The 24,350-nt window shown below is 41.5% G+C and overlaps 1 protein-coding gene across 1 annotated transcript in view; it reads right to left on the bottom strand.

The window, feature by feature from the left end:
- The window catches only part of LOC126109551 (histone-lysine N-methyltransferase 2C-like), a 417,507-nt gene that overhangs the window by 323,814 nt on the left and 69,343 nt on the right, over window positions 1-24,350 (bottom strand). The window contains exons 12-19 of the mRNA XM_049914567.1: window positions 19,550-19,780; window positions 16,382-16,603; window positions 13,993-14,174; window positions 9,360-9,524; window positions 6,644-6,813; window positions 1,509-1,718; window positions 677-850; window positions 133-359 (exon numbers count right to left, since the gene is read on the bottom strand). Of these exons, the coding sequence (XP_049770524.1) occupies window positions 133-359; window positions 677-850; window positions 1,509-1,718; window positions 6,644-6,813; window positions 9,360-9,524; window positions 13,993-14,174; window positions 16,382-16,603; window positions 19,550-19,780 (1,581 nt within the window). The remainder of the gene's footprint in view (window positions 1-132; window positions 360-676; window positions 851-1,508; window positions 1,719-6,643; window positions 6,814-9,359; window positions 9,525-13,992; window positions 14,175-16,381; window positions 16,604-19,549; window positions 19,781-24,350) is intronic.

Raw genomic sequence — 24,350 nt, 5'->3', positions numbered from 1 at the left:
GGCAGAAGTGGAATTTAAATGGTAAAAAAAAGAGAGGAATGAAAGGTGTGTGAGACAAACCACAAGGGAAGAGACCAGCACAACTGCAGGTGCCGCTCTACTACAGACCGAGACCCGTCTTTGGCACCTCACCTGCAGGTACGAAGGATAGCACTCCATGAGGCGGTTGCGGGGCCTCCTCCGGTTCGGTTTGCGACGGGGCTTCGTGCCGTCCTCGGTGCCGTGGCCGTGGACGGCGGCTCCTCCCCCGATCGTCTCACCGGTAGAGCAGGCAGCACTCCCCGCACCGTCTGCCCCGACCCCGCCCTCTTCGTCCTTGTACCGGGTGCCGCGGAGGCGGACGACGAAGCCTCCGATACCTGCAAAAGCGACCCGTCTGTGGAACTCTCCTCTTTCGAAAAGAGTAGTCGTGACAACCGCCGCAGGCCGACCATTTTCGTACTGACGGTGTGAGCTATCGGATCAGGTTCGAACATTTGTTCTTTAAAAGTACCGTTATTTTCACTGACATTTACTAAAAATAGTCCAAATCGCTAATTTTTACCAGAACAGAACTAGTTTTAACTACTATTCTTCTAGCATTACACCACTCAAAAAATGTTTAGGTCATAACAGTGTAAAGGAACAATAGATTCTCCATAAAGGAAAAACTTTTTACGAACACAAATCCACATACCGAGCTTCTGCAGGTTGCGCTGCCTCTTCCTGCGCAAAATCATGACACCGCTGTCCGTCGTGTAGACCGTGAAGCCCTCCGGCGGCTCGGCAGGGCCGCCGTCCTCCCCGGCGTGCCACACCATGCCCTCCCTATACTCGATGGCCGGCTCCACTTTCACAACCGGCTGCTCGTCTGGAAAACAATTTCACCGACTGTAAGACAACTGGAACCACAACACGGCTCTGACGGTCTTCACAATGCCATCCTCGCAGAAATAATCGACTCCGTCACAATCTAAACACGGACTATTACGAAATGCTCTAGTGCTGAAGCAAATGAATTTGCACTCCCCTATTGCCGTCTCCCAAATCTCGCACACCTCGACCGGATCTACGTAATGCGATGCGTCGAAAACAATCACTTTCCACTCTGTATACTACTCCCACTCTCTCAACGTATTACCAGATGTAGTATTTCTTTTACTAGTCGACAGTGTGTCAACTTGGTTTCTTACAATTTTTTGATAACCTGTAGTAACTGCTTCTGTCTATACTTTCTGCGTTATTAAGTGTAAGATATCGTATACAGCACCCTATACCGTAAGAAGAATTAATTTCAATGGTTAAAATTGTTTACATCGAGGAAAATCAACTAATGACACAATGGAATGTTTAGAATTTATTTAAAGCAATCAAATACTTTTTTTGCCTGTTTTACACCTGTCAGCAACTGTACTGTACGGAACAAATCTAGATGTATGTAACAATCTATTTTTTTACATCATAAAACTCAAAATACATGCCTCACAGTTCGTAGTACACAAAGTTGAGACACAGACCGAGCAGCTTACCTCGACTGCCTCCCGCGACGACGGACTCTATCGTAGCCATTATGCCGGCCTCCTTGTCAGCCTTCGTCGACAGCTTTCGTGAATACCTCTTCTTTCGTGGGACGATCTGCTGCTCCATGGTCAGTGACTTGATCTGGTGCAACCCCACTTCCGAAAGGCAGACACCGTCCACATAGAACTGTGCCTGCGATCCGACCTTCGGTGGTAGTTCTGCAATGAACATTACCACTTCAGGACGAGTAAAAATTCAAAACCTCTTTCTCATTGCCTGCCTCAATTAATTTCCTAAACAGAATTGTATGTTAAAAACAGTAGCAGATCAACAATTACACAGAGGCAATTATCACCACAATCATTGTCTCTCCTGCTTCTCTATTGTTTCTTCTGGTTATCCTGGCAGATGCCTACTTTTTCACAAATTTTGGATATGCCCACTTTTCACTCAGTCAACTGGGTATGTTTACATAACCAAATGTCCTATCTGACAATGAAGTATGACCATCACTTGTGGAGGCACAATATTATGTAAGCAATTCTTTATATTTTTAGCAATAGCTCACTTCTTCTCTTACCTATAAATAGTCAAACACCTAAAAAATGAAAGTTGGCTGGTACCGGGGACAAATAAACATTCAGCCCGTATAGGTATCTGAGATGAGTCTGTTCACATCTCGTTGAAAAAATAGCAGTCTGGATGCTGCTATAGAGCTGCAAGAATAAGACAGACATAAACATTGTTCAAAACAATGAAACCATCCGAGTAAAACAAATGACTGATCACAGAATGGGAACAAATCTCGAGAGTGAAGTTCTCCTCTTGCACACCGCAATCGAGCTTTGTGACGGTTGACCGAGTTCCGTGAGGTGTGACTGTGCTGTACGGAACAAATCTGAATACGTGTAAAGATCTATTTTGTTACATCATAAAATTAAAAATTTATGAGCAATGCCTGCGAGTGGTTAAAACAATACAACTAACCGTCCTGTGCACTGTTTTTATTTGTCAGGAAATTCCACTCTGATTCAATCTGAAACAATTAATTCTTGCAGTTTTGGCCATTCTTCATTTTGGAACACAAACAGGTTATTTATTTCTGTGAGGCACTGAGATGTCTGCTACTTCTACAGGCAAGAACGTAGGTATAAGGCGGTGTCAACGGTCATCAGAAATGGAGTATAGATGTATCAAACACAGTACATTAGAATTTAACCACCACAGAACGACACATTTGTTCGTGGTTAGGGATACCGTATTTACTCGAATCTAAGCCACACTTTTTTTCCAGTTTTTGTAATCCAAAAAACCGCCTGCAGCGTAGAATCGAGTGCAAAGTAAGCAGAAGTTCTGAAAAATGTTGGTAGGTGCCGCCATAACTACCTTCTGCCATCGAATATATGTAGCGCTACACAGGCATGCTTTGTAGGCAGAAAGATAAATACTAGAGCCAAAACCTCTGCGTAAGTAAATAAATTAAAAAAAAGGTGGAAGACGAGCTTTTTTCTCCGCCCCGAGTTTCGACCATTGCATTTTCAAACATTATCCAACGAAGTAAATACAAATGCCGTATTGTTCATCTTCGAATGTGGCAGCATTTCAATGTACTACGAAAATCCGACTGGCAAGACTGTTTGGGATGTTTGTCAATATGGCCAACTCTACGTTCTGGATTTTATCCCTACATGTGAGAAGAGATGGTTGCAAATAGGAACTTTTATGAATTGTGAATCACATGCAGTATTCTCTTCACCATAATAATAATACAAATATAAACATTTTGCCATGTATTCTTTCGTGTTTGCTGCTATCTCATTTAAATCCTGTCTGCCTAATAAACTACGAAACTAGAGTGAGACAACAGCAAACGTGGAAGAATATGCATATCATGTCATGTTTATATTCATATTATTCTTATGCCTAATAGTGATACAGTCAGAAATGAAGCATGGCAATTGACTAGATTTTTAAATCTAAGACGACTCTAATTTCTGTGCAGAATGTAATGTACGAATGAGGCGTCTGCAAAGATTTTCAAACAGAGAAAAATTTTCGCTAAACTCTCGTTCAGAACATCTTCTATCATATGCAGTCTATTATTTGGTTCTTGCTGATCATTATCAAAGAAAGCAGCAAAGAAAGCAAATAGCAGTCTCTTGCCATTGTTTCGCTGATAAGAAAAAAAAAAAAAAAAAAAAGGAGGAGAAGAAGAAGAAGCGGCGGTAGCGCGCACAAAAGCAAGCCACGCCGCGAGCGGCGGCAGGTCATAAACACTCATTATCAGAATGCGACAAACAATGCATGACACAGTAAAATAATGCATTTTCAGCTTAGAGTGATGTAAACACCTATAACAAAGAGAACGGCACTTATCAGATCAAAGAAACATAAGCAATCAATTCAAACCAGACGAAGCACGTGAAAAAGGAAGGGTACCTGTATAAATACGGACGGAGCGCCTGACGCATAGCAATGGCTACCTGGTAAAGCTTAACTGCTAAGCTTACGACTCGAACCAAACTACTGTAGCTGTATCGTCATTCATTCGACCTAAATTGTATCTCATATTACTATGGACTACTTTGTTTCGATTTGGAGGTGCGGCCTAAAACTTTTCTCTCCCCTTGAATTTCGAGTCTCAAATTTCAGGTGCGGCTTAGATTCGGGAAAATTTTTTTCCCTAGATTTCGAGTCTCATTTTTCAGGTGCGGCTTAGATTCGAGTGCGGCTTAGATTCGAGTAAATACGGTAATGTTCCACTCTTAACGAGGTCAACTCGGCAGAAGGAAGAGGTCGAGAAAGGAATTGGGAGAGGTCTCGTCTACAGAACTGCCGGGCATTTGTCTGTAAAGAACCACAAAAATTGATTCTCCCAAAACAGTCTTGGGGCAGGTGGCCCACTGTCCAGAATGACAGACATGACGACTACCTGCTCACGAACAGCCAAGAAAGGTGGCAGGGAAGAAAGCTTAGGGTTTAGCGTGCCACCAACTATGAGGTCGTTAGAGGCAGAACGTGAGCTCAAGGTCAGTACGGGGAAGAAATTGGCCATGTCCTTTCCGACAGACTGCCACAGGATTTGCCTCTAGTGGTTTCGGAAAACTGCAAGAAACCTTAACTTCGATGGCCGGACGTGGGTTTTGACTGCTGCCCAGTGTTCTACCAATTAGGTACCTCACTCCGTCGTTGCCGAGAAGACGTTACAATGTATTAAGTAGTTTAGGTCCTCAGCCTCTGTGTAGCTGTCAAACACAGTAATTGCCACTTACAACTGCTACCAGTATTAATTAGGGTATTCAACTAAAATGTATCCTGCGACAGAAAAGGAAGGTCAGAAAATTTACAAGCTGGTCGTACTCCATTAACTTCAAAAATTTTGAGTATGTTAAAAAGGATGTTGCAGGCTACCAACTCAGTATACCAATCGTCTAATAATTCTGACATACACGATTTACTTTTCAGAATATGGACACAGAAATAAAAGATTTATTACTCACTTGCCAATTTGAACATTTGACGCGCACAATGTACAAAAATGCTACATATATATTCTGTGAACCACTGTGAAGTGCATGACGGAGGGTACATCCCACTCGACCAGCTATTAGGGCTTTTTCCCATTCCATTCACATGTGGAGTATAGAAAGAGTGATTCTTTTACAAGCCTCTGTGCATGCTGACATTAATCTAAGCTTGTCCTAACAATTCTCTCAGGAACAGGTTGTAGTACTCATATACTCCTGGTTGCTGAAACTTTGTAGACTTTCACTACACAGTTTCCGTCCATCCTCGAGAGTCTGCAAGCTCAGTTCTTTCAACATCTCCGTGACAGTCTCCTGTGGGTCAAACCAACCTGTGACCACTTGTGCTGCCCTTCTCTGGATATATTCAATATCCTATTCTAGTCCTATTTGGTGTATGTCCCACACACTGAGCAATATTTTAGGATGCCCCATGCAAGAAATTTCTAAGCAATCTGCTCTACAGACTGCTTGCATTTCCAAGGTATCATACCAATAAACCAAAGTCTACCCACTTTACCCATGACTGATCTCATGTGAGTATTCCATTTCGTGTCCCTACTAAGTTTTACACAGAGGTAATTTGTATGAGTTTAGTCACAAATTTCGCTTGATACCTTGTACAATGGGACGTTCCCTCTGCCATGCACTTCACGGTGGTTCGTAGAGTACACACGTAGATGTAGACCACCGTACTAAGAGTAGGAGTAACATCTGTTTCTATTTCCTTCCTTCCTTCCAACAAACATTAATTACAGAAATCTTCTAAACCAACAAGGTTCCAATACAAATTTTCACCCTATAGCAGAGTGTGTGCTGATTTGAAACTTCTCAGTAGATCAAAACAGTTTTAATCTACTGGAAACTTTCAAAACAAAGTGGTTTAAAGTTAATAATATGATACTCTTCCAAGACTTTTAAATTATGCTGAAAACCAGCCAAAATATACAGTTCCATTGATGATTGGATTCTTCCACCATCTATTGGAGGAAAAACTTCATATTTATGTGTGAAAAGCCGTTTATTAGTAACCAGTTATAGGATTATCAGGTAATTGTTAGGTAATGACTGATCAAGACACTTGGAAAGTCGTGAACAACAATTCTGTACAGGTGTTAATATTTTTCTTTAGTTTGCAAGGTTTAGTTTCTTGCACTTACATGTCACTGTGCACACTACTCAGTTGTTCACTAACGATGGCCAGATGATTTGAAAACTGGTCACCGATAACCAAATATGGGTGGACCAAGTGCTGTATCTGCAAAGTAGGAAAAGATATATTGCTACTTACCGTAAAGAAAACACGTTATGTCACAGACAGGCACAATTAAAAGACGCTTACAACTCGGGACCGAGTTGTCGTAGTTGGTAGTCATTTGTGTTACTTCTCTATGGTAAGTAACAATCTGTCTTTTCCTACATTTCTGATATTTCTACGTGGAGTTTCCACTGTTTGAAACTCTGTCACCTTCACTTTTCACCCTTAAATATGAATAATTCCTGCCTTATGCCTATTCATTAACACAATTCCTAGGTAAAATGTTTTGCCCCACCCATATTTTTACAACCCGCCCTACAATCGTCCTCCACTGCCACACCAGCTCGAATTACAAACACACCCGGACTCTTGCAGACTGGTGGCGGAGGCCTGGGGGCGAGGTTGGACGAGGGCAGTAGGTGCGGGGGTGGCTCGTCGCGTGGCCTGCACATCAGGCACGTGTAGCCCTCCTCCGAACACCGCTCTGCTTCCGACTCTGTCTTGATCTGGTCGCAGGCACAGTGCAGCCACCTGTTCGTAAAAATGGAACACTTATTAAAGACAGTACCTTGCAAAAAAAGTCAAACTACCTACACAAGATAAATTGGGGTTACAAGAGAAACACAGTAAACCACACAAGGCAATATGGACCCTAAGACTAATCTTAAGAGTTAGGTCGAATAAGAGGCAAACCTACATAATAGCTTTTTCAAATTTAGAAATCTACTGCAGACACTGTCAACTGAAATACAGCCTCCATAATTTTGAAGTTACTAAGGATAAAACACAGGTAGCGGTAAGTTATCTACAGCTTGTACAGAAACCAGACTGCAGGACATGAAGGAGAGGCAATGGCTGAGAAAGGAATAACACGGGATTGTAGGCTATCACCCACAGTATCCGGTATGTATAGTGAGCTACCAGTAAAAGAAAGGAGAAATTTGGCAACTGAATTAATATTAAGGGAGACAAAATACAAACTTTCAATTTACAGATGACACTGGAAATTCTGTCAGGAAGTGCAAAGACTTAGAAGATCCGCTGAACGGGAAAGGACAGTGTCTCGAAGACAGACCACAAAATAGCTAACGACAGCAGCAGTACGAAGGATTTAAAATGTAGATCGGCAATAGCGAGAACCGCATTTCTGAAAAAGAGACTCATGTTATCGTCAAATATAAATTTAGGTGTTAGGAAGCCTTTTCTGTAAGTATACATATGGATTGTAACGTTATATGAATGTGAAATGTGGACATAAAGCAGTAGAGAGGAGAACTGAAAAGAAGTGTTTGAAATGTGGTGTTACAGAAAAATGCTACAGATTAGATGGGTAGATAAAATAACTGATGAGGAGGTACTGAATCAAACCAGGGAGAAAAGAAATTTACGACTACAGGTAGGGACCAGTTGACACGGCACTTTCTGAGGCATAAAGGGATAGTCAGTTTGGTAATGGAGGTAAGTGTAAAGAAATGAAAATAGTGGGGAGAGGACAAGACTCAATTACAGCAAGTAGGTTCCAGCAGATGTAGGTTGCAACAATTATGCAGAGATGAAAAGGTTTGCACAGAATACATTGGCTTACAGAGATGAATCGAACCAATCTTCAGACTGAAGATCACGACAACATTAAAAACAGCAGCAACAAGAAAAATTATAATGGTTACTTTGGAAGTAATGTGCTGCAACAGAAAAGTATCTGCTTGTAACGTCATTTCTGAGGTTGTTACACTGTCACTGATAATATATTTCTAGGTGCACCGCAACACCGACACTTACACTTTTTGCACAATACATCAAAAGCAGCGAGAGGAGCACATGATCCCACTGTTCAGTATCTGAAGTCTGTAAACAGCAATTACATCATATCATTAACTATATCCAAGCATTATTTATAGTGAAAGTGACAGCTATTCTCCTAGATGACCTATTCCCCAAACATTGCTACTCTTTAGAAAGACTATTCCCTACACATTTTCAAATTAACTGGTCCTATGGTTGACATGATCTTAAATTTAGTGGTGGCTTCCCAACTTTGCTTCACTTGAAACCTGCACCCTCAATTACTACATTTTTGATAACTGCCTACTGAAATACAAATGTCCAGAAATTTCATACACAACAAAACAGATATGGAGGTAAGCGAGTCTGAGGGCCCAACACTCAAATTTCTTAAATTCGCCCTAAGCATCTGTTCCATCACAATTTAAGAAAATGCTAAGGCATCTAGCATTTCAGAGAATGCCAGCACTGGAAAATAAATGTACAGCTGAGCGAGTCTCAAATCTGAACACAGATAGTAGTGTTTTGTCATCATAAAAAGGCTGGAGAGTCTTTACACTGCCAACAGCCACACGTCAGGTGTGACCTTAATGTAATAGCAACGGCTCGGTCACTAATACTGTCATTGAAATCAGACTGGAGCATTATTTGTAATTTCCCATGTGGTCCCTCTCAGGGTCAAATAGGACACCGAATGTTGCTGCCAGTGAAATGTGCTCAGAGTTTTCAATGGTCCGAAAATTGTTTCTGTTCAGGTCAGATTTGATATGTGGGAACAAAATTAATTCACATATGGCCAGCCACATGTGGGTGTAGTGTAGTTGAAGAGCAGCTTTGTAACACTATTCACCACGGAAAAAGTACGCCACTGTTTAACATATTGTGAGATGAAGCACCAACTTGGTGAAGAACCCAAGTGGGTTGGATTTCTCAGGGGAGAAGCGGAAGGTCTGGATGTGAGGTTCTGCATTTGACGTTCTTCTGGACAGTGTAAACTCTGTGTGTACAGTGATAAAAGACAATGAGCACAGTATTTTTTTTCTGACAAGGTCATTCAAAGCGTGGTGAAGTCGAAGTGTGCCTTTACGACCGCTAGCTTTCTGTTTCTGGTTTGTACGTATTGGAGGAGGAACCAGTAAGTGTGAGAAACTGCTCGAAAACCACAAGCGGAGCGATAGATGGACTTCAATCTCAATCGAATGTGAAGTATTAGGCCACCTCAGATAACAAATTTTTTTATCAGTTAGGAAGTTACAACAGTGTACATTTTGCTGAGGAGTGAAGCTTCACCTTACCTCTCACACTGCACACACTGTATAATGAGGTCTCCTTCGCAATAGGCATCGCTGCACGCCGGGCAAGTATTCATCGAGGCGCAGGGACCGCACTCCGTGAAGCTCTTTTGCCAGGTGCAGTTGAATCCGGGGTCGTTGCTGCCACACACGGTGCACACGGCACACCTGATGACAGCAAGGAGTAACATATACACTGACAGCTGATCTGAAGCAAAATACTCTAAAGAAGAAATGGCAGAAATTATTAGCACAGTCCAAACACAATTCATGACTTTTTACATTGGTGAGTTTATTGGGCACTGTATTGGGAAATTGTGCAGCACTTTTATCTCAAAACAAATTGTACATTCGTACTTTTCTCCCCTCAATCAAAAAAAAAAAAAAAAACTGCTGAACGTTATCGTGATGTGTCACAATTCCTTTTGCTGTCTCAAGTCATCCACGCGACGGTTGTTTTGCTGCAACAGAGGCTAGCCTATCTCGTGGCAGTCTTTCTGTACCCGTACAACTACTGAAACCTTGCTTTGCAATGGAAGTTAAAGAAGGGCCACTTGAATACTGTTGATTTTGAGGGTCCTGTAACTCTTATTGTTAAAACAGAACCCTTAAAAGACCAAATTGTCAAAAAATTCGTTTTCCTAGCCAAGAAGTCAAATATAAATAAAATTTATCTAAAGAAGCAAAGTAATTTTGTGAAGTTTTTAATACACAAAGCAAAATCAGTAAATCCGTATAACCTAGCCAAGTAAATTGTCTGTATTCATATTATGCCACTTAATTCTGTCACTAACATAAACTTCCAGAAATACTTCTGTCATTGATGTAAAGAAACTAACAGCACTGTTCCTCAGTGTACTACAAAACTAACAGCACTAAATATTGGTTCTTCGGTTTACTAAGCCGTGACAATCACATCACAAAGGTAAACATCAGATCTACTATGCTCAACCTGCACCTTTAACTTTAAATTACAACTTTTTCTTGATAAAAGTTTATACATTGCAACAATTTACCCTCAAGTTACCTGTGATAACCTCAGGAAAATTCGTCTAGCAGTTTTGAAGACTAGCACGTTCAGACAGACAGACACAACAGCTTTACAGTTCTGTTACTGGTGTAGATACGTAATCCTTGTTTTCTCACCTTCTATTATATACAATTTTTACGTATCTATCACATTTACAGCAGTTTTCAGAACCACTTGAAAATGGCCTAATGTTAGGTATACTGTCGTATTTGTCTTTGTAACAATTATTGGTTTCAACCAATTTAACAAGTCTTATTCATTTTAATAGCTTTACAAACATTCAACATTTGAATGAAACTAATATAATTATTATAAAGATAAAAGTTACAACAGGCTGCAATAGAAGGATATTACAACATGTGGAACTACTACTGTCTTTTTATTATGGGGACTCTAGTTTAAGCTTTAATTACAAGACAACAGACAACCAATAGGCCTATCACAAAATGAGTTACACCAATAATTAATATTTTACCTCTTTTATTCTGCGTGAGGCTATATGGAGCAATTTGGTTGTAGTAATGGTAGTCTGATTTTCGGAGTCTTTGCTAAGAACTGCTCACTTCAAAGCTACATAGCTTGAAATGTATTTGTGCAATGTTAATGAAATTTTAGTAGTTTATAGGCACATATATCAGCAGTAGAAATCTCAAGTTACAGAATTTTTCAATCACCCACAAAAAAGTTCTTACAATTCTTCTTAAATCGGATTTTCTCAGCCCGGGATACACACGTAACATAAAGCGAGGGTTTGTTTTGAAAGTCTTTTGTAGTTGGAAGAAGCTACCAACACTGTGACCATACAGTGTGATGATGATTTTATAATGATATACTGTAACTGGATAGACGAAAAAAATCTACTCACTAAGTGGCAGAAGAACAACAAACACATAAAAGAAGGTATACTTAAGCAAGTTTTCAGAGACAGTGGCTCCTCCTTACAGCAGAAAGATTGAAGGGGAATGAAAAAAGTTGGCTGAAAGGACTGGAGAGGTTTAGGTAAAGGGGTAGTTTTGGAAAAGTCACCCGGGGGAGGAGTGTGTGTGTGTGTGTGTGTGTGTGTGTGTGTGTGTGTGTTTTACCGGACAATATGAGAAGGAAAGACCAATTGTTGGAGACTGCATCGGACGAGATATGACAACATGACAGCCCCAAGGTGGAAGACACAGTATGTGCAAGACTGAGATTGCTGCAAAAACTTCGCACACGAGTTAATACGAGTGGAAAGCTAAGTGCATTGTAAATGACAGAGGTGGGAGTGGGACAGCAAAAAACAAACTGGTCAGAAAATAAAAGATGTAGAAAACTAAAATGGAGTGAAGAAAGGAGTAGTTACTGTGAAGATACACAGAGACAGAAGAAATTAAAGTACGTTAAGGCAGGTCGGTGGCGAGAACCGAGGACGTGTTGTAGCACTAGTTCCCACTTGTGGAGTTATGAGAAATTGGTGTCTGGGGGAAGAATGCAGACGGCACTGAGGTCACGATCGTCATGTCGTAGAATGTGCTCTGCAACAGGATAGTGTGTGTTGCCAGTATACATCCTCTGTCTATGGCCATTCTTCCTAACCGATAACTTGGTGGTAGTCATGCTGATGCATAAGGCCAGTGTTTACGTAACAGCTGGTATACGAGATGTGTCATTTGACAGGTGCGTCTCCCTCGAATAGTATATGTTTTGCCAGTAACAAGACTGCTGTAGGTGGTCGCAGGAGGGTGTGTACGGCAAGTCTTGCAGCGGAGACAGTCACAGGGGTAGCAACCGTAGGGTAGGGAGATTGGTTTAGAAGGATTGTAGGGTCTGACAAGAATATTGCAGAGATCAGGGTGGTGACAGAAAGCTATTCTAAGTGTGGTGTGCACAATCTCAGACAGAATGGATCTCAGGGCACGATTTTAGGAAGTCGTGGCCTCGTCAAAGTAGCTGATTAATACAGTTGAGACCAGGATAATACTGAGTCACCATTGTTGTGCTCTGAAGTTGTTTTTGGAGGTATCAGCACTACCAGGACTGGATGCGATGGCTCGGGAAATCTGCTTTTGAACTAGGCCGGTGGGGTAATTACGTCCAGTGAAGGCCGAGGTGAGAAAGGTGCTGTATTGCTGTAAAGAGCCTGCTCGAATGCCGAGGCTGTACGGGAGGGAACATTTGACGTGACGTGGAAAGAACGACGACTGTCAAAATGTAAGTACTGTTGTTTGTTTGTAGGTTTTATATGGGCAGGAGTGTGTGCCTGACCTTCAGTGAGGATGAGATGGAGGAAAGTGGTACGGGATTCAGTATAGGACCACGTTAAATTTAACTGGAAGAAGGAATTTAATGACTTTATGGATTTTAACAGGTCCATATGGCCAAAATTTCATCTATGTATCTAAACCAAACCAGGGGCTGGGCTTACGGAAAGCCCCCTCCAAGCGACCCATAAAAAAAGTTGGCATAGGAAGGAGCCTTCCCAGTTCCCATGGACATACCCCTGACCTGTTTGTATGTCTGCCCCTCAAAGGTGAAGTAGTAGTAGTTGGAGTCGATTAACGTGAGCAGGGAGGATGTTGCAAGTTCGGAATCGAACAATGGAAAATCTGGGATGGAATGTAACAATATTATGAAAAGGAAAGTTGCTACTCACCATATAGCACAGATGCTGAGTCGCAAATAGGCACAACAAAATACTGTCACAATATAAGCTTTCGCCCATCGAGGCCTTTGTCAAAAATAGACAGCAGACACACACACACACACACACACACACACACACACACACACACACAACTTCAGCCATACTGTGTGGCTTCAGCTGACAGGTTTGACATCAGTCGATTAAGGTGAGCAGGAAGAATGTCACAGGCAGGACATCACAGGAAGCGAGCCGTTTATAAGAAGTGACACTTAAGGCCGGTTCTGTGTATGCTGGACAGTAGAATAACAGTGTCAGAATCAGGTGCTACATTGCCAGTCACAGGCAAACTGTCTTCCAACAGTCCGGGAGTTCACAGCAACAGTGCATTCATTTTCCCGACAGTGGACGCTATTAGTCGTGAGGTCCAGCACGCATGCAGTCATTTACGAAATGTTGCTGTTTATAAAATCCGTACCACACTGTAGGCCAAGGTGGTCGTAGCTTCTTACAGCCACACGACAGACCCTCAAAACGAACCCACAGCATTATGTGTTAATCGTGGGCTGAGAAAAAGTTGCTTTAGAAAAACCGTAACAACTTTTTTTGGGTAATTTACATATTCTGTAAGTTAAGATTTCTACTACCAATATATGTGCCTATAAACTTTTAAAATTTGATTAACATCAGACATATACACTTCAAGCTATACAGTTTTGAAGTGAACAGACTGCAGTGAAAGTGCCAAAAACCAGACAATACTTACTGCAACCTAAAATAAAAAAATATATATTGAATTTTAAAATCAAATACAGCTCAACACAGAATAAAACAGGAAAAGTATCGGTATAACTCATTTTGCGATAGGCCTATCGGTTTGCAAGTAATTAAGCTCGAGTCTCCGTAGTAAAAAATTTGATAGTAGTATCTGTTTCTGCAACTACGACGTTTCGTGCTCTACCGGAGTAGGTTCCTGCGAGGAGGCCACTCACCACTTGCACTTCCAGTTGCCGTGGGGCACGTACTCGAGGCGCGGCTGCATGCAGTAGATGTGGTACGAGATGTCGCAGTCGTCGCACAGGATGAGGCGCGCCTCGTCGTCGCGCAGGCCGCAGCCCTCGCACACCGTGCAGTCCAGGCAACGCCAGCCTTTCTGCAGGATCACCTTCGTCACCTGCGGTGGGGCAGAAGGGAGAATTATCGGTTACCGAGGCTATCCGGAAAGTAAATAGTTACGGCAAATTTATCTGAAAACTATTAAAACTAGAAGTGGGCATCCGTCTATAATCGGCAATAAATTTTTAAGGTGGCGGAAGAGGGGGCAGCACAATCCGTGATATCTGTCATTTTAAAGTACCTCAACTGTTGGGAACTTTCCACAGATTTCGCCGTTTGACGAACAATTTTTCCTAAAAATAACAGTTCGCATCTACATCTTTGATTATTTAAGAAAATGTAAAATCCGGGATGGAATGTAACAATATAACAAAAAGGGTATTCCTACTCACCATATAGAGGAGATGCTGAGCCACAGATAGGCACAACAAAAAGACTATCAGAAAGTTAGTTTTGGTTAGCAAGGCCTTCGTCTAAAATCAACCCCCCCCCCCTCCCCCCGCCCCCACACACACACACACTCTCACTCACTCACTCGACGTGCACTCGAACGCAACTTACACACACGACCACCGTCTCCAGCTTCGGCCTCTGCAGCTAGAGACCGTGGTCACGTGTGTTGGAGTTGCTTTTGTGTGAGTGTATCTCTGTACGGAATCTCTTGAAGGCCTTGCTGGTCGAAAGCTCACTTTCAGGAAGTGTTTTTGTTGTGTATCTGTGACTCGGCATCTCCTTTTGATTGTTTCTTCACTAGATGCTAGTTTCAAGGCACATCTCCTTTCTAAAGTGCCCTAGTATAAAAATAATACATTGGGACCTGAAAAATTCGTATTTGCAATAAATACAAATTCTGACTCATAATGTCAAAGCACAAATTTGCTTAATGACAGCTATTCCATAGCAAATTGTATTCATATGAACTATACTATCAGAGATAGTTCGAAATAACTTTACTTTCTGTATACACATATCAAAAATGTACCTAATTTTTGGTTATCGGCATTGCGCATCATCTTGCAAAGATGAGTGTAAGAATATGTTTTGCTCGATGCTCAATTGTGGGTAGTCGAATGGTCTGTACAAGATACGTACCGTCTAATGCAACACAGAACTCAGGTGTGGGCTTTAGCATCACAGAACAAAGAAATGCGTACACGTGTCTGCCACCTACTCTTCAAAATTTGGCATAAAAATTTTGTACTTTAATGTAGCAGTTTCCAGTGGTAGATGATTTGAACAGAAGTTGCTTCATAATGCCACCAGAGGTCAGGTCTGCACTACCTCATTTACAGCACTGCCAACCTCAGCAAGCACTCTTGCAGTAGCCGTCACTTAATGCTTTTAATTTCCGTTGCTCATTTTCTTTTCTTATTTTGAAATGAGCGGAAAGACTATCCCCAGCCCATCACAGAGTTCGACTGCGATCTCCATCGAATTGGAAGGTGTCGGCAATCCCTGTTACTGTGAGTCAGTGTGTAGGCTAAGTCCCCGTGAGAAGGAGGTGGTGCTCGTTTCCCCAGACCAGTCTTCTCCCCTCCGGCGATCAGAACTGCGGTCTGTTTACGCTCACAGTCAGCTGCCAGTTTACAGTGTCTCCGATCTGCACAACAGCGACCGAGAAAAAAAATCCAGTCGGCATCTTCCGACCGTGGCAAAAATGTTCTCCTAATAAGCAAATATTGTTATTTTCGATTCTACTTTGACAGTATCGGTTACGTCTGTAGTGTTGTCAAGTACGGGCCACACGGCTACAAATGCCCACAAAAAGTAAAAACTGACACTCCGGACATTTTTAAGTACAGTACTTAGTGGGACAAGAAAAATAATATTGAGAAGCACTCTGCTCAGCAACAAGATAATGCAATGGTCTATTTCAAAGCACTAAGCCTTCATCTTCAAGCAATTAGTGTGAAAACCTTTTAAATCTGTACTTTTAATAATTTACAAACAAAAAAATTTAGACGTGTATTCCACCAAAGATACATGTGAATTTCATCAAAAATAGTTGCAAGTTTTCTCTAAAACAGATTCTAAATTTTCTACAAGAGACTGAGTCTCTACGTAAAGATTGCAATTTCAATAAATAACATTAAAATAATATTATACTACAATTAATTTATGTAATGTGTAACATTACATTAAACTTTACAAGCCGTACAACGTAGTTCAGGTTACCGATATCTTTATCACGGGGGTAAACCGAGGCATCGGGACGGGTCCGAGTGCTACGGCAAATCTGTGTCGCTGCCACCTGTGGGCACTCACCTTGACGTTGACACAGTAGGGGTGATAGCACTGGCCACACTGGGAGCAGGCGATGAGGCAGCCCTCCTGGTCGATGCCGATGGCGCCGCACATGACGCACAGGTCCTGCGTCAGTACGAACTTGTCCTTGGCCGAACACAGCACCAGCCTGTTCTCTATGCCGTGCTCCTCGTCCGCCGGCTGCCGCCCACCGCTCTGCTGGGACGTGTCCACCTGGGGCCTCTGCAACGGGGTGAACGAGTGCGCGGTGAGGTCGGGCGAAGGTGGAAAGCGAATTTGAACGGAAGGTATTTTTCGGTGCGGTGCGGGTGCGACCGTACACTGTAAGAAACTCTACCTCCGGATGACGTACACGGGGGCCTTTTTTTTTTAAGTGAGAATCATTTTTGTATTAAACAAATACGAACCAACTTTTAAAACCATTTATTGTCACTTAAAAACTGTGTACCTTAAACTATAAAAGCGTGTATCTTAAACTACATTACAACACGATTTCCACCAATTTTAAAGCACTTACCATAATGAACAGCCAACTTCTAAATTCTGTTATAAAAATCTGTCATCCAATTTGCCAACCACTCCAAGTGCCATTTTCACATCACGTCGTTGCTGTGCCACTAACTGTCTAAATGTTTCATAAAGAATACTCTCTGAAATTCGTTACATAATGGTGAAATTGTGATGCGTTTCTTTTCTCAAATTTTTCAGTAACTTTCCGCACCGACTCTTTTGGCGATGACACGCAGTCACATATTGCAAAACGTAACACAGGCAAACATTTCCGTTACGGAGTCTGTGATTAGTGGACAGACATGAGGTACTCGGCACGAACGTGCAGATAGCTGACAGTGGTACTGTGGTGGCCATATTAAAAACTACTTATTTAAAAAGACACGCCTCATACGTTACACGTAACCTGCATTCGCCCAGAAATATAAAGTCTACTGATCGAAATTTCTTGCACCATTTCAGTCTACACAAATAATTAGGAAACACTTGTGTTGTCTGCAGGAGGTCGGTTCAGACGTAAGATGAAGTATACAGATACACGACGGGAACACACACAAACCTAAAATTAATGCACTTGTACAAAGGTGTGGCAACAATAAAGAAAAATGCGACATTCGTTAAGAATGTGAACTCTGAAAAACAGTTCCGACTAAATAAATAAAGGATGCGAAGGATGTCGAGACTGTGTTGTCTCATTCACATTTGGATAAAATGTAGATAGAGTGGTAGCTCAGCTGCAGAGGAAGTAGCTGGTCACCGTTTAAGACAGTGACATTCACCAGACATTATTTCGCAGCAGCAGGGAAAGTCTCGATCATTCTGTTCGCACAGAAATTTGAATCCTGTTCCTAAAATATATCAGTCCAGTGTCGTACGTGTGGCACCACTTTTACAGTAATCAAATGAAATACTAGGCATACGAGATACAATCACTCGTACACCGAAACAGGGAGCGAGAGGCTAACAATGCTTCCTGCACCTGCCACCTAGACTTTCCTATCTTTATAACATTATCTCTAGCTGAAAATAAGTAACTAATGTAGCACAAGCTTCTTAATAAATGTTAAAAACGCTAAACATTAAAAACTGTTCCTCACACGAGAAGTCGCACGCAACTGAGTACACCTATCTCGACACACAGAGCACACTATCGTGTCAGTGAGACAATTCTTAACGTACCGCTGTCATTCCGCCCTTCCAAAGTTCCACTCGTAAACCGTGCTCTGACACCAGTAGGCGTTCACTTAAGTTCAAGTATCTCAGATTTTATCACAATAGTCAATTCGTGAAACTAAGATGACGTAATACTCTGCACTGTTCCTGGAATGGACAATCTCTACGAAACTCTTATCACCTCTCCTGTTGTGTCTGCCACTGGAGGTCAATGACCATCTCTGTGACACTCTTGCACATAAATTCTCCATTGAACCCCACCTGTGGCGTCCCCAACTACAGCATCATCTTATAATGGTCTCAGTTAGCTTCTGACATTTTCCAGTTAGTCATTTATATATAGCCTACTGTGAACAGTGAGAGTCCCGAAATCCGTACCAAAGCTACTTTGACATCTGTCGACTTCTTTGCTTTCAAAATTATGTGCCGAGTTCTATCTGTTTGGAACTCTTAAATACAATAAAAGAGCCCATCCGATATTCTGTAAGCTCCTATTTAGTTCATTAGTGTAGAGTGCCTGGAACTTCCCCGTGCAGTCACGTTGTCAGTACCGGGTAACACCTGTCTCTTCCTCACAGATTACAGAAGCACACGAGGCGAGGCAGTACGTTCTCTGCCAACTTAACTGTAGCACGACAACCGAATTCTGGCACGACAGTTTGGGCCGTGTGTGGGAAGTAATTCGAGAAATGCGGCAACTGTCGAGTGTAGTGAGCAGCTGCTTAAAGACGTGTGCCAGTCTCGTAAGTTAGAAATTAATCACTTCCATATGTATGTTGCTATCTTTCCTTCTTATTTTTATCTGACGAATCTGATGACTCAGTACTGTCCACTATTTTCAAAATGCCTAATACAGATCACAGACTGGGTGTAGAAAAAGCGACAGATCTGTCGATATATTACCTATCTGAAGTTATTCCTTAAAGTCTCTTTTCCTGCCGAGATAAAAGTAACGAAGCCTTTCAATTTAGAAGGCACCCTTCATCATGAACTCTACATCTCTGCATCAAAGCAGTGCAGACCGGCTTCTGTCTGGCGTCCACTTAGTGGCTGTATAATTACTTACAAATGGTGCCGCATCATGACAGACTGCAGGTACCGAGACAAAAGAATCCCCCCCCCCCCACACACACACACACGATAACAGCATCCTGTGAAAAGCCCACAACCTGACGTGCCAGATTCCACAACCTGACATCCCATGTCATTCTGCTCACCTTTTTCTGGGATACAAATTACCTTTGAGAATGCAAAGGGGTTTTTGAATGTCCACATTCCTCCAGAACATAATGTCACAGGATCACAATACAGTAGAAACAAACAAATTGGACGAACTTCAAAAGGTCAGTGACTGTGGAGAGTATAAGGATTGTGAAAACAACAGCAGAATATTCCAAATGTAAAACATGTAAGAAAACTTAACATCTCTCTCAATGAGTATTATATAGAACATCTGACACGAGTCGAGCCACTCGCACTACGTACCTGGAGGCCGACTCCCGGTGCCCCGAACACGCCCCTCATCTTCGCCTTGGGCCCGCGTTTGCGCCCAAAGTCGGTGAGGCGCTGCCGCTTGTGGTAACCGTGGCCGCCCTTGCCACGCACGCTGCCCGACAGGCCCAGCTTCTTCTTGGCGATCTTGCCGGCACAGAAAGGCTTCCCCTTTCCGAGGCCGACCGCCCCGCGTAGCTCCGCTCGGTCCGAGAACGTGTACTCCTGGGCAGAAACGGTCCGACATTTGTACGGTGCGAGAAAGACGTTTTGCAGATGCCGGCGAGAACCGCAGACTTCTCCTCCCTCGATAAAAATGGCACTGACTGTGCAACTCGCACACTTCGAGAAACATTATACGAAATAAAATTTCGGCATACATCTGCAGTCCACGAAAGGATACACGAGAGAAAGATGTATGCGTAAAGAGTAGTAAATTACTAGTACTACACTAAACTAAATTACGTTTAATGATTATGTTGCACAATCACTCTAAATGAGAGACAGTACGTAGCGTGGCAGTGTAGGCTCACGTTCGACAGCTTTCTCGATATTGGCAAAAGAAAGTCTCTCACACACGTGTACCACAGTCGTTACCATTATTGCCGAAGTCTTCAGTCCGAAGATTGATTTGCTGCAGCTCTCCACAGTAGTCTCTTCATTCCTGCCTGACTACTGAAACCTACTTCCATTTGAAAGTGCTTGCTGTATTTGAGCCTTTAGTCTCCTCCTGCAATTTTTACCCCACTTCTAGCCACCGGACTATTCACCCGATCCATTCTTGTCACTAAATTATGTTGTAAGTTTCTTTCTTCCTAACTAGACTGAGTACCTCCTCATTACTTATTCCATCTACGCATCTAATCTACAGCATTCTTCAGTGACATAACATTTCAAAACCTTGTATTTTCCTCTTCTCTGAGCTGTCCACGTTTCACTTCCATACAAGGCTGCACTCCACATGAAAATCTTCAGTAAAACCTTCCTAACACTTAAATTTCTGTTCAATGTTAGCAAATTACTCTTTTTTTGAGATGTTTTCCTTGCTGTACCAAATTAGGAATTCACATCCTCTCTACTTCAACCATCATCAGTTATTCTGCTAGCCTAATAGCAAAAATAATCTAGTACTTCTAGCATCTGATTGACGTGCATCATATTACCTCTTATGTAAACACTGTCTATATCATTTGATGGATGTCTAAAAACAAAGATGATTTGACTTACCAAACGAAAGCGCTGGCACGTCGATAGACACACAAACAAACACAAACATACACACAAAATTCTAGCTTTCGCAACCTACGGTTGCCTCGTCAGGAAAGAGGGAAGGAGAGGGAAAGACGAAAGGATTTGGGTTTTAAGGGAGAGGGTAAGAAGTCATTCCAATCCCGGGAGCGGAAAGCTTTCCCTCTCCTTCCCTCTTTCCTGACGAGGCAACCGTAGGTTGCGAAAGCAGAATTTTGTGTGTATGTTTGTGTTTGCTTGTGTGTCTATCGACGTGCCAGCGCTTTCGTTTGGTAAGTCAAATCATCTTTGTTTTTAGATATATTTTTTCCCACGTGGAATGTTTCGTTCTATTATATTCATTTGATGGATGTTCAGAGATGTCTGCAGTCTGACAGAATTACAATGTCATTAGCCAAATATGTCGTCATTATAACCATACACCACTGTAGCTATAAAAGGAAAATAACAAAACCAGTGTTTCCCCCCCCTCCCCCCAATAATTTTCACAGTGTAACCAGACATAGTTATCTACTCCATCAGCTTCTGTCACTTTTCTACATACTAAGTCTCTCATGACAGCATCCTCAGTTAAAATCTACTCAGTTCTTGCCATGTTTAATTTATATAAAACATTTCAACACTTTCCATGTACGAATAATCACCAAAATCTTGAGATTTCGTCCAAATCTGACACGAGAAAATCTAGACCATATTATCGGAAAAAGAGAATACGAGCAAAAAATTTAGACTATTGGCTGATAACAACAGAGCTGACCTGTCAAGCCACTTGTAAAACGACGAAGATATTCATCCATTAAATAATTTAGCTGTCAGTGTAATACCCATTAATTACAATCACTTTCACCAAAAACAGTAGTTTGGGAATCTACTACTACTAGTACTACCACCACCACCACCACAACAACAACAACAATTAGTACGCTACATCTATACGATAGGTGGCATGCTATATACAAACTGACCCAATCAAATAGAAGAATAAATGGTTCTAAAATCATGCATCATTGTAAGTGTGATATTGCCTAAAGTGATTATTAATCAAATCTTTACACAGAATATATCAGCATATCTCAAATGTATATAATTGTTAGCAGCCAAAGCACACCTATTCAACTACAATCAAAATTATTTTAATCTGAAATTATACATCAAAATCTGGAAAATGTGCAAGATGATATATATATATCTCTCTCTCTCTCTCTCTCTCTCTCCCCCCCCCCCCCCCCCCCCCCCCCCCCCAAAGGTGCATAGCTAGGAGTTAGGGAGGCAGTTCCTTCCCACAAATTCGGAAACCAAGGATTTTATACAGATGTTCTGAAAGCACTTTGTTTCCTTCTGCCATCAGCACCCCACATCTAGAGTTACCAAGGTTGTTACACCTACAATCGCTCCAGATGGATACACCAACATGACAGCTGTGAACGATTCCTGCAAATGTTCAGCAATAATGCTGTTGCAGAATATTGGGCCTTCTCGACTATTACAAGCAGTAAATTTCTTTCCCTCTCGATGACATTCGCGTGAGAGTCTGTGCTCTGAGAACGGAACGGAAAGAACGAAGACTTAGGTTTGGTGTCCTGTCAGTGGGGGAAGGAAATCTACTTCTGTGCAGATGGTGAACACGAGAAGGCCTGTGCTTTACATCTGTTCTATGCGAGAGAAGTGCATACCGCCGAGTTCAGAGAGGGTCGCCTGGCTGTAGTGAGGTGTCACTGAAACATGAAAATTGACCTAGACCACAGCTAGCAAGCTCCAGGTTAACAGTTATGTCGGCCACAAAGAGCCTCCGAGAGCTGCTGACATACCTATATAGCGTGACAACACAGTGCTTCTTTGTAATTAGTTTCTCGTTTTACCTTCTGTTGTCTAATTCTATCTCCACCCTCATTCTTATCGCACTCTGCTACTGTACTCTTGCACAATTCCTCCACCCTATACGAGAAGCTCGCGGATCCCCACAGTATTGACGGCTGGCATTACGGACGAGAATGTTAGCTTTCTGCCCGGGCAGAGAGATCTGGCCCCTCACACAATCGTCCGTATGGTGACGCCACTGGTGGTGAATTAGGATCGTATAAGCTTAACCATTTTAGTGGCAAATATAATCTAATCATAATGCATAATGTTTTACCTTTACATCAATTGAAAGTTATGTCTTCATTACATTTGTGGTGTAAGTTCAAAGACATTGTCATGATCTCTTTTTATAACATTGATGTAAATAAATGATTCTTATACTTCCAGCATCAGTGTTTTTCCCTCGTTAGGTTTGGAAAGCATTATAGCATTGTCATGCGCACAGTTTCATTTGAATGATGAAATAGTAAAGCCAGTTTTATGAGAAAAGGCTTTTTTCGTTTTTTTTCTTTGGGTGAAGGCAATTTTTAAGTAACATTAATAGTTTACAATGATTTAGTATTTTCTTCTCTAGGTGGCAAACGGGCTGAAGAAATAGTAAAATACCAACTTCACCTACAGACACATTTGCCTCACCGGACATTTCATCATATTGTTAGTGATGCTTGCATTATTAGCTGCAACAGGCAGAAGACTTGCTTTTGTTGGTGGAGCACATTTTAGCGATTTTGAGTGAGATAAACTCACGCTGCAGTGTCGTTCTTTGGCATGCCAGCGTAGAAGTGGGTACAAAAACAGCTAAGTGAACAACCTGTGCAATATGCATGTTTATTTACACATAAAAGCAAACTTCAGAATTTTTGTACTAGTTTTATATACTGATTTGAAGTTCTACACTCACATATTTTACTGTTAGTGTCACTTCTGCATAATCTCTCACTGATAGTATCAACACGCATTTGTATTGTGATATACCGTGAAATTACTAACATTCATAAGTGCCAGGATAAACTCTTACTGTTATAAGTTTTTGAGTGATTGACTATTTTTGACAATTTTCACACACTTGCAAAATTATATTTTCGTAAGTTACCAGTACAAGTGTTTCGGACGCTAACTTATTTCGAAAAAATGAGAGTTTGTGGTTTGCAGCTACTGCCAAAGAATACCTCACCCCTCAATTTTATTCTATATTAATGCCAATAAGTGTGCATTTCTGAGAATTTTCGGCAGCTACAATTGTCCTTTTCATAATTTAAGAGTAATCTGTTGTAAATTGGCATTTGGTATTTAGTTATTGTAGCAGATATCCTAACAAACATATTGTGTTATATCCTAACAAACATATTGTGTTACATCCAATTTTCCTTTAAAGAGTAGCAGCCCTAATTTATTGTGAATTAACTCAGTTTTCTAGATTGCCAACAATCATAATTAATCTCAAAAGGTCAATTCATTTCAACTTAGTCAATATAAACAAAATTTGTTGCTCAAATTTTTTAGTTTCATGATTTTTTTTATCATCAGTTTCCTGCAGGTAGAGTCACAAAACACTGTTTGAAAAACTTTTATAAACCAGTTTTTTTCTGGCAGCCATTTTTAAAATGGCATTTGGAGAAATTTTAATGGAAAATGAGGTTTGCAGAAAGTTTAATTGCCTAGTTATTTTAAAAGATATCAGAATAAT

The sequence above is a fragment of the Schistocerca cancellata genome, chromosome 12 (genome assembly GCF_023864275.1).
Source record: "Schistocerca cancellata isolate TAMUIC-IGC-003103 chromosome 12, iqSchCanc2.1, whole genome shotgun sequence".
Classification (NCBI taxonomy): domain Eukaryota; kingdom Metazoa; phylum Arthropoda; class Insecta; order Orthoptera; family Acrididae; genus Schistocerca; species Schistocerca cancellata.
This window is presented reverse-complemented; position numbering and strand designations above follow the sequence as displayed.